General features: G+C 39.8%; 1 protein-coding gene across 1 annotated transcript in view; it reads right to left on the reverse strand.

Annotated features, from left to right (window-relative positions):
- Nucleotides 1–7,564: 7,564 nt before the first annotated feature.
- Nucleotides 7,565–11,941, reverse strand: part of LOC112072321 (E3 ubiquitin-protein ligase TRIM39-like) — a 57,968-nt gene continuing 53,591 nt past the window's right edge. The window contains exons 4-6 of the mRNA XM_070439744.1: nucleotides 11,741–11,767; nucleotides 10,648–10,674; nucleotides 7,565–8,878 (exon numbers count right to left, since the gene is read on the reverse strand). Of these exons, the coding sequence (XP_070295845.1) occupies nucleotides 8,349–8,878; nucleotides 10,648–10,674; nucleotides 11,741–11,767 (584 nt within the window). The 3' untranslated portion in view covers nucleotides 7,565–8,348. The remainder of the gene's footprint in view (nucleotides 8,879–10,647; nucleotides 10,675–11,740; nucleotides 11,768–11,941) is intronic.

Genomic DNA, 11,941 nt, shown 5'->3' on the forward strand with positions numbered 1-11,941 from the left:
GGTCAGCTAGGACTCATGTATGGCGTTACCATACATTATGGGTCAGCTAGACTCAGGTATGGCGTTATCAACATTAGGGTCAGCTAGGACTCAGGTTATGGCGTTATCATACATTATGGGTCAGCTAGGACTCAGTATGGATACCACATTAGGTCAGCAGACTCAGGTATGGAGTACCATACATTATGGTCAGCTAGGACTCAGGTATGGCGTTAACCATACATTATGGTCACTAGGACTCAGGTATGGCGTTATCATACATTATGGGTCAGCTAGGACCAGGTATGGCGTTATCATACATTATGGGTCAGCTAGGCTCAGGTATGGATTACCATACATTATGGTCAGCTAGGACTCAGGTATGGAGTTACCATACATTATGGGTCAGCTAGGACTCAGGTATGGCGTTACCATACATTATGGGTCAGCTAGGACTCAGGTATGGCGTTATCATACATTATGGGTCAGCTAGGACTCAGGTTCTGCTTATGGGTTCTACAGTATGGGTCAGCTAGGCACTCTCAGGTATGGCGTTATCATACATTATGGGTCACTAGGACTCAAGTATGCATTTTGAAACGCTATGATCCCTTATTAAATCCACCTGAAACCAGTGTAGATGAAGGGGAGGAGACACGTTAAACAAGATTTTTAAGCCTTGAGACATGGATTGTGTATGTGTGCCATTCAGAGTGTGGACAAGACAAAAGATTTTAATAAGTGCCTTTGAACAGAGTATGGTAGTAGGCGAATGAGCGCACTGGTTTGTCAAGAACTGCAACACTGCTGGTATTATTTTTTACAGTGCATTCATCTTAAGATATCTAGGTGGGACAACCACATCTCAGTCACAGTAAGAACATTTGTCCTCAGTAAAGTAACTATCAGAGCTAGAAGGGGGGGGGATTATTTAAGAAACTCTTTGAAAGGTAGGGTTTCAGGTGCTTTCGGAAGACGGCAGGACTCTGCTGTTCCAGCTTCAGGTTTGATGGCACAAGTGGGAGCTCAGCCAACAGAGAGTTGTAATAGTCCTTTCTAGAATCCGACCGCGACGACCCTGATGGAGAAATTGTACAATGATTGCTCTGCAAGTTCCAAAGCCCGAGCTCTCCATCACCATACGTGGCGTTTACAACAGATTGTTGACATCTATACACCACTGTCATACATCACTACAACAACCATCACATTGTCACAACACAACTGATTGGTCAAGAGTGTGCAAAGCTGTCATCAAGGCAAAGGGGTTGCTACTTTGAAGGATCTAAAATCTAATATATATATTTTGATTTGTTTACACTTTTTTGGTTACACATGATTCAATATGTGTTATTTCATAGTTTTGATGTCTTTACTATTATTCTACAATGCAGAAAAATAGTAAAAATAAAGAAAATCCCTTGAATGATAGGTGTGTCCAAACTTTTGACGGAATTGTATTTGAATGTCTCTCAGTATGGGATCACACATTTTGGTACTTGTTTTTTAAATGTTAAAATACAATAAGTTTATGTTCAACCAAATAGAGAAATAAGCAAAGAGTGGGATACGGCACGGGTGGGATTTGAGGAGGTCCTTCCAGAAAGCCATCACAGAGCATTGCACTTTCAATATGCAGTTGTTAGTGATATTTCCCCAGTATATTTTTAGGGCAGTTGAATTGTGGTACATACCATAATACCAATACATACTGTACTGTACCAGATTCCCATTCTATTTGATTTTTTTAATAAATACTTTAGGACAGAAAGAACGAGCGACAGTCACCTGCTCCTGCCACTAGCCTTGCCCCTGTCCAATGGATAGAGAGCGACAGCAGAGGAAACCTAAATCACCAAACACCTGAACAAAGAAGGTCTAAGAAGGCCTTCAGATATGGTGCTATGTACCTATTTAGATTAGTGTGTTTGTTTACGCACTTAAAGTGTAATTTTTGTTTTCTAAATAGATAGCATATGCCAGTTCTGGCTGCCTCATGTTAATGATATATTATTGTGATCAAAAGTCACTCCCGAGTGGCGCAGCGGTCTAAGGCACCACACATATAACAATTTCCACGATTACAGTTCATATAAGGAAATCAAAAAGTTGAAATAAATTCTATGGATTTCACATGACTGGGCAGGGCACAGCCAATCAGAATTAGTTTTCCCCACAAAAGGCTTTATTACAGACAGAAATACTCCTCAGTTTTTCAGTTGTCCGGCTGCTGGTCTCAGATGAGCCTGCAGGTGAAGAATCGAATGTGGAAGTCCTGGGCTTTTATGGTTACATGTGGTCTGCGGTTGTGAGGCCGGTATGACATACCCAAATTCTCTAAAACAAGGTTGGAGGTGCTTGTTGTAGAAAATAACATTCAATTCTCTGGCAACAGCTCTGGTGTTTCTTACAGTCATCATGCCAATTGCACACTCCCTCAGAACTCGAGACATCTGTGCATTGTGTTGTGTTACAAAACGAGACATTAGATGGCCTTTTGTCCCCAGCACAAGGTGCATCTGTATAATGATCATGCTGTTTAATCAGCTTCTTGAATTGCCACACCTGTCAGGTGGATAGATTATCTTTGCAAAGGAGAAATGCTCACTAACAAGGATCATGTAGGTTTTTTGTGCTTATGGAATATTTCTGGGATCATTTATTCCGTCATGACACATGGGACCAACAATTTACATTTTGCGTTTATATTTTTGTTCAGTATATATTATTCACCAGTAATGTACATGGTGAACTCGTACACATCGAAATATTAAAATAAACACAGAACTTCAAACATTCAATATCAGATTGGGAAAAATTGATGTTCTGCAAGCATAGCCAAAGAACATTACCCCTTATTGACATCTGACTTAAACCAACCAAATAGAATAAATAAACATTAAATACACATTTCTGCATTGGCAAGTGGAAACATATAACTAACCACCATTCTCTCCTGCTGAATTCCACTTGCACACTATAAACAACATATGAGGAATGCAATCCCTTGCAGTGTATGTCACCAAATACTCCAGTCTATAGACAATTCTCTAAAGAGAACTAGGGAATTGAAAGACCTCACAGGAAAACATGCCTGTTACATGTTATGTACACTCAGTGACACTGGTTATTCCATAGAAATAAAATAAAAAACCTGGGCCTACTTGACCTCCCATGAACCCAGTAGGGCCCTTCTGAAAGCAAAAAAACAAGCAGCAATATGTAACTTTTTGTATTTTTTTAATGTTCAAAACCTTCAATAAGTCACTAGTGGTCACCCAATGTGATGCAACGTAACAACAGTGTGCCCCTAGCCTGCCTGAGAACCGCTGTATCACTGCTATTCATTTTCTATCAATCTAAATCTAAAAAATATTTGTTTGCTCTTTGTGTTTTCATAATTTCCCTTCAATTCCCGTGGCTGGAATCTCACCGAGAAAACGTCTGAACGAGGGAAACAGCCCCCTCTGTCTTTGTATGTGTACCGCATATATCTGATACTGTCAGGCCAAAAGAGTGTAAACATGTTGCCACCGTAGCATTTGCCTCCCTTGATAAATAATGAGCTAATCAGCGTTGAGCTGAGCTCAACTGTAGAGCAGAAAGGGAAAGAGAGAGCCCGGGCCAAGACGAGAGTAAACCTTGGATTTGCATTTATACAGTGGAGAGAACTAAGGAGTTGAGCAGATTCAAATCCAACCCAGAATTCAGATTTTTTTCTGATGAAAAGGTAAGACATAGCTAGCTATATAATATATCTTGCTAGATATAAAGTGAAATGTGGCAATTTTAGTAATATTTTTGGAATACTTGATTTGACTGTTTTCAAGCCATGCATTCAATACTTCGTGTTAGCTAGCTAGCTAACGTATAGTTGTTAGCAGACTGTGACTATAATTTGTTTCGTTTTAATATAAAATGTCGCTTCACTATTTAGTCCTAACCAGTGGAGTGTATTCATTTTTGCCAAGGGAAGCCAGGCTTCCCCAAATATTTGACCCCAAAAAATCTATATCTAAAATAATTGATTTCCTCTCTCTGTGTATTTTCATATTTCCGTCAATTCGCAAGTGGCTGAATCTCACCGGAGAAAACATCTGAGCGAGAGAACAGCGCCCCTCTGTCTCTGTATCCATGTATCTGATGCTGTCTGGACCAAAAGATTAAACTATTGCCACCGTAGTATTTGGCCTCTCTTGATAAATAATGAGCTAATCAGCGTTGAGCTGAGCTCAACGTGTGGTTGTCCTGTGCAGCAAATCGCCCCCAAGGGAGGCCAGTTTGGATTTGGCTTCACACCAATCAAATCACATCCTAACCAAAATGTCATTTTTAGAAAAACATGTCTGTTTCTGGTCTGCTTGTGTTGATGTCTTGCAGTATCTAGCTTGCTAAATTGGCCATTTCCTAAGCCATGGATGGAGATGGGGATTTGGACTTGTGGTTATACTTACAGGCCAATGACTATGACGGCGATCTTTACCCAGTAAATTACTGTGACTTTAAATATATATATATAGAGAGTGTGCGACTCTTTATTTTTAGTAGTCTACAAGTAAGGTGAGTCAAAAAAATATGTTTTACATGCGCACGAACACACAAACACAACAAACACACACGAACACACACACAGAAATCAGTACCATGGACAGCAACATTTAGCAACATTGATTGGACTAAATTGTTCAGTATATTAAACTAAGCATAAATAGCCTTCTGATTTGAGAATGTTTTACATTTGTAAGGTGAAATGGTGCTGAGTTAGCGGAGGCAGTGCTCATGTTGTCTTTTTTGCTGACTTGCGGTAAGTCTGGTTCTAAATCAGTGGTTGTTAGTAAACTGTGGAAAACATTAACCTGTTGACCATGCTGAAGGTATATAACTGTTTGTTACATGCAATATTTGCTTGTGAACTTTCACTGGAAAGATGTTGCTCTCCGGTTTTGTGATGAAAAAAACATATGTGTAGTTGAATTTATTCCTCCACTGTGTGACTGTTGTCTTTTTGTTGTCACAGCCTTATTGTATATTATGGTGGTGTATGAACAAATGGGTTATAGAGCAAACAACGTAATTATCACTATATAGGTTGTATATTGGCCCGCTACTGGTCTAACTAGCTAACTGATGTATAAAGTTACTTGTGATTGTTTTAGATTTCTGATGTCTGTGGTCTAAACCACGCTGATATTGGCTAGCTAGCTACTTCAGTTCACACAGTGTACTGGCACCACTAGCCACAACGCCCGTTCAGATACAAACAGAGAACACGACGCAAAGATTTGTATTGATCTCAGAGAGGTCTAGTTTTTAAATCAAATCAATCAAATCAAACTCTATTTGTCACATGCGCCGAATACAACAAGTGTAGACTTCACCGTGAAATGCTTTGTCATGACTTCCGCCGAAGTTGGTCCCTCTCATTGTTCGAGCGGCGTTCGGCGTGCACTCACCGGTCTTCTAGCCATCGCCGATCCACCTTTCATTTCCATTTGTTGTCTTTATTTTCTACACACCTGGTTTCATTCCCAATTCCATGTTCATGTATTTAATCCTCTGTTTCCCCATGTTTGTTGTGCGTGATGTTTTCTAGTGTTCATTCGGTACGTTATGGCTGGTTTTCGAAGGTGCTGTTTACACCCGTGCGTAATTGATTACCGTTTATTGTTGGTCTAGTATATTGTTACCTTTGTCTCTTTATTTGAGTAAAGTACATTACTCACTCATTCTGCTCTCCTGCGCGTGCGTACTACATGCCACAGCTACACCCCCTTCTGACATGCTTACTGACAAGTCCTTAAGTCCCCTACCAACAGTGCAGTTTCGTCTGTTGGAGGGACTAGAGACGTAACAAGTTACTACAGTGGAAGGTCTGTTGGGGGGAATAGAGACGTAACAAGTTACTACAGTGGAAGGTCTGGTGGATATTTACTACTGTATTATGGGACATGTTCACACTGAGATAAGTTGACTTAATGTGGATTTGAGTAAAACATAATTGACTGAAGTCCATGTTTAATTGATTAAATTCCATCTCAGGTCTGAACCCTAAATGAATAAGAACTTCAGTATATTATAAATATAATGTATTATATTGTGTATGTGAGGAGAAAAATATTACAATTAGGAAAAAGGCATACTGTATAAATGGTTCAAGAAAATAAAATAAATGAACAAGATCTTTAAATATTGTAGGCCATCTTGGAGAAGCCTAGGCTGAGGCCGTTGGGGTCGGGGGTCGTTGTAGTGGTCATGGGCCACTGTGGCGCCATCGCTTTGTCTTCCAACACGTCTTCATCCTCGTCCAGTTTCCGCTTTGCCTCTTTACCAAACATATATCTGCAACAACAACACACAAGTATTACTAAAAGTCTAATATGATGATGATGATGATGATGACAATGGCGCCGACAGAGAGGGTTGCCTCGCTTCTAGTTCTTAGGAAACTTTGCAGTATTTAGTTTTTTTATGTATTATTTCTTACATTGTTAGCCCAGAAAATATGTGTTATTACTTATATCCGGGAAGAACTATTGGATATCAGAGCGGCGGTAACTCACTATCACTACCAGCAGTACGACCAGGAATACGACTTTGTTCACACCACCCAGGGCAATTGAACTGATTCCAGAGGCTGACCCAAAACAACGCCGGCAGAGAAGAGGAAGTCAGAGCGGTCTTCTAGTCAGACTTAGGAGGCACGCACACCACCCACCACTTCCGAGTATATTACTTGCTAATGTTCAGTCTCTGGATAACAAGGTTGGCGAGATCAGGGCAAGGGTTTCTTTCCAGAGAGACATCAGGGATTGTAACATACTCTGTTTCACAGAAACATGGCTCTCTCAGGATATACTGTCGGAGTCGGTCCAGCCATCTAGATTCTCAGTCCATCGCCCCAATAGGAATAAACATCTATCCGGGAAGAAAAAGGGCAGGAGTGTATGTTTCCTGATTAGCGACTCATGGTGTAATTGTAATAACATACAGGAACTCAAGTCCTTTTGTTCACCTAACCTAGAATACCTCACAATCAAATGCCTACCGTACTATCTCCCAAGATAATTATGTTCGGTTATTGCCACAGCTGTGTATATCCCCCCTCAAGCAAATACCATACCAATACGGCCCTCAAGGAACTTCACTGGACTTTATGCAAAATGTAAACCATATATCCTGAGGCTGCATTGATTGAAGTGGTTGATTTTAACAAAGCAAATTTGAGGAAAAGGCTTCCTAAATTCTATCAGCATATCAACTGTACAACTCGCGCTGGAAAAACACTCAACCATTGTTACTTCAACTTCCGGGATGCATACAAGGCCCTCCCCCGCCCTCCTTTCGGTAAATCTGACCACGACTCCATTTTTCTCCTCCCTTCCTATAGGCAGAAACTCAAACAGGAAGTACCCGTGCTAAGGACTATTCAACGCTGGTTTGACCAATCGGAATCCACACTTTGATCACGCGGATTGGGAAATGTTCCAGGTAGCTTCTGAGAATAATATTGACGTGTACACTGAAACGGTTACTGCTGAAACACCTGCATTTTGGAGCTGCCTTACTCAAGAAAACAAAAAAGAGACCATGTTTGTATGGGGCTTTATTAACTCAATGATACATATAAATATTTTTTTACATTGTTTACAAACTAATATGTGACATTAATTATTATTTGTGACATTAATTATTTTTGGCCTAAAAATGTGGGGCTCAAAACAGGTGGCCCTGAATGACGGGTCGCCACTGTACACAACAAATACTTTTCAAAACAGAGAATAAAAACATATAGCACACTGTCCTGAAGACAGAACAGTCCAAGGAATGGGTGAAAGACACGTCAAAGATTGAGAAGAAATCAGTGGTCTGGGATGGTCCTGTACCAGAATGGGTTCAGATCCAACCCATTGCTCTTTCAACATTCCTACCTCTGTCCTATCCAGTAAACAATAAACTGTTCCACTTTAAAACAACAACAAAGACTGACAGGAAATCTATAACTAAGAACTCATGTACATTAAGTCTCTCAATAGGAGTTACTGCTGTTTATACTGTATCTGCCTTGTTTGATTTAAAACAGTCAGTCAGTGACATCTACAGGACAGATGACCAGGGAGACAGAATGTTCCACACAATGCCCTCATCGAAGAAAGCATCCAAGCTAGCAAAACAACACCCCTCTAATTTTCTTAAATGTGTTATCTATTAACTATGTAAATTCCTGTAACAAATATTGCATTATTCTTGTTAAATTGTTTTGGTTTGTTTTTCTATACTTTAAAAAAATTATATACAGTATATTTACTGCACATTAGCAGAATAACAAGCATTTCACAAATAACAATTGCACCTTGTTTGATTTAAAACAGTCAGTCAGTGGCATTCACAGGACAGATGACCAGTGAAACACTATCTGAACCACCAGGGTTGATGTATGGATTGAGTTTCTCAGTGAAGGTGCAGCCAGTGAAAGAGTAGATATGACACCTGTCCTCCACATTGTAGAAGGAGACCTGACACTTCTCATAATCCACAAACACCCCCACCTTCAGCGGCTTCTCTCTCAGGGAGAGGGTGACATGGGGATCAGCATGAGCTGTGTACTTTCCATCCTTCATCTCCACAGTCCAGCATCCTTCCTCAATGTTTGGTCTAAACTCCAAATACTTATACACGGACTTTCTGATCACTCCCAAAGTCCACTCAGTCTTCCCCTCCACCTTCACCTCATAGTAGAACTTCCCTGAGAAGCCCTCATTTCCGAGGACACCGAAATAATTTTTAGGCCTCTTCCCGTTGTCAGAGAGAACAGGATTTAGTTCTCCATGTCTCACTTGTTTCCTGTCCTCAGACAGGATGAGGTTACGATGTACAGTATGAGGGTCTAGAGTCACATTCACTGTGGAGAGAAACATACACTATGGTAAACACAATGACATCATGACATCATCATCAGTGGTATAATACACTATGGTAAACACAATGACATCATCATCAGTGGTATAATACACTATAGTAAACATAATGACATCAACATCAGTGGTATAATACACTATAGTAAACATAATGACATCATCATCAGTGGTATAATACACTATGGTAAACACAATGACATCATCATCAGTGGTATAATACAAGTGGAGGACAACATGTTACTGTATTGATCTCTGACACATCATACTGTCTTCCGCTATTAGTGGTCCATGTGTGACTGAGGTAGAGATAACAGGATATCCTACAGCAGTTTTCATTAGGTCATGTGTGARAACCTCTAAACTAATGTTAATACATGATTTAGGGCTGGATTCAATCAGATCTGTTTTATCCAACATACACATAGCGGTTGTTTTGACAGTGTCGGAGGTGGAAATGCGTTAAGAGCTGTCAAATCCAGCAAAGTGGTCTCAAAGCATTTGCTGTTATTCTGTAAGATTATACGAGACAATCCATTTAGCATGATATGTTACGTTTCGTGTGGTATGTATTCATTTGTGGATGTCCATAATCCATTTTGTATGATATCTTACGAATTACAATTTGTATGATATGTTACGGATTGCAATTCGTACAATATGTTATGAATTTCCAACATGTACAATGTTACACATTTTCAAAACATATGATATGTTACAAAATCAAAATTTGTTGTGGGTAACGTTAGCTAGGTGGTTAACACTAACGTTAGCTAGCTCTAGGGTTTAGGGGTTATGGTTAGGGTTAAGGTTAGGAGTTGGGTTTTAAGGGTATTGGTTAGGGGAAGCGTTAGCTAAAATGGTTAAGGTTAGGGTTAAGGAAAGGTTAGCTAAAAGGGTTAAGGTCAGGGTTAGCTAACATGCTAAGTAGTTGCAAAGTAGATCAAAAGTAGCAGCTAAGAAAGTTGCTAAAATGCTAAAGTTGTCCGTGATGAGATTGGAACAMCAACCTTTGGGTTGCTAGARGTTTACATTATACGCCCACACAGCCTGACCAACCACCCTCCTTTWGTTTMWGCCTTAAGTGACCTTCTGTCTTKTGTAATCATACCAAACAMAACAAATCATACTAATTTGAGTGTACCGGATTCACGTATACTATGTTACATCTAGTCTATGAGACCAGTCTGAAAACACAAATGGCTCCTGACATTATGAGACCAGGCTGAATACACAAGTGACTCCTGGCATTATACAAAAAGCGGGTATTGACATTGGCTGCACTTGCATTAACAGAAATGCAGCCTTGTTTACATGTTGGAACACTGGAATGTGAGATGTAATCTACACCTTCATTAGGATGATAGAAATCGTCCAACCTGAGCGTAATTATTTCTGTACAGCCTACACTTTCTCTTTCTGAACTTCTGAAGCCAGTGGGGTGGGTGGGGCTTCTTGATCAAGAGCAGCTCTCACAGATTGACGGCTCCAATGCAGTTCCACCTCAACCAAAATATCCCCTATGTGGGTATCTGGTATCGCTGGTTAACGCTTGATCTGATTGAATCTTTGTCTCAGCCTTACTTGCCCATAATTACAGCTGTCAAAGACACATGGCTGGTGATCACAGTAAATACATGATAGTTATGCCATGATAATACTCTGGCTTATTGATGAGTTTGGACCAGATCAACAGGACAGTGAGGACACTATTCCTCCCTAAAATACAGCTAGAGTCACATAGTATAAAACACACCTGCATGTCTTCTGATGGTTTCAACATCTGAAATATAGAGTAAGAGACTGTTGGTTATGAAAATTAGCAACATTGTGATGGATATCACAAACAACTGTAAGTGCACATTTGGGCTGTTCAATCCAGACTTCAAACTATACAGACCTATAACCTTACTAGGACCATGTCAACGTCCTCTGTCGAATAAACGTGTATTTGTCTCCCTCTGGTGTTTGAAAGTATCACTACATCAATTGATTTTACTTCACTACAAAGTTACGTCAAAGGGGCGGTCCTTGGAAAAACATTTATTCAGCTCGACTCCTTCAAGGCACAGACATGGCAAATCAGTCTCTGAATTTGTATCGAGCAGGCGGATCTAAATACATACCTTTCATTGATTTACAATAACGAATGCGACCTACACACTTCCTTAAACCTAAAATAAGTAAAGAAGTAATTTTGTGTGGGAAGTTAAACATTAAATTAATGCGGAGGCAGACACATTGCATATGCTCAGAACGACAAAAATCGAGGCCTTTACATCGCCCTTCTCCCATTGTCTATAGGAGGAATGTACGCTGTTTAAAGGTTAGATTGATGACTAAAACCATAGAGAAGCAGTGCAAACAGCAGTCAGTTCAACTGGTTTTATTAAAGCCGTCTTCTTCACGTTACAGAAAGAGATTAACTGTATAGGAAGCTCTGGAGACAGGTGGTCTGGATACTGGACAGCCAATAAATTGGTAGATGCAAACAGATTAGCAGACAACAGTTCTTGAAGGCTTGAACAAAATAACCTGTTTGTGATTTTGTTCATACTGGTGAACCCGCGTTTGAGTTGTGTGGTTGTAATATCAACAGTACATTGTCTCTGTTATATCTTGGCATGCATCAGTCAAATTGAATTGGGGGACTCCGGCCTTGCGGAGGTCCAGAGAAACTGTGTTATGCCAGGGTGAGATTGATGGAAACTTCAGTAAAATTTTGTGCCAAACACACTGACACAATGTAATAAAACATTTACTACATTAATGATCTATCGTACTATAACTGCAAACAAGATTCCAAGAATAAGTACATTCAAAATATTAGAAATCAGTTCTTCCTTAACCTGGACTCCAGTTTGTGTTCACAAAATCTATGGATACATTATTTTTAACCAATATTAATCATTAAGATATACAGTTTTTTCATCACTGTACACAAACGTTTAGAAATTGTCAATGTATTATTGATGTACTAGAAGCCAGCATATACTGAAGCTATAGTTTAGAACCCTGTAATAAGGATATCTTCCATAATGACTTCTAGA

Source organism: Salvelinus sp. IW2-2015, unplaced genomic scaffold (genome assembly GCF_002910315.2).
Source record: "Salvelinus sp. IW2-2015 unplaced genomic scaffold, ASM291031v2 Un_scaffold1890, whole genome shotgun sequence".
Taxonomy (NCBI): Eukaryota; Metazoa; Chordata; class Actinopteri; order Salmoniformes; family Salmonidae; genus Salvelinus; species Salvelinus sp. IW2-2015.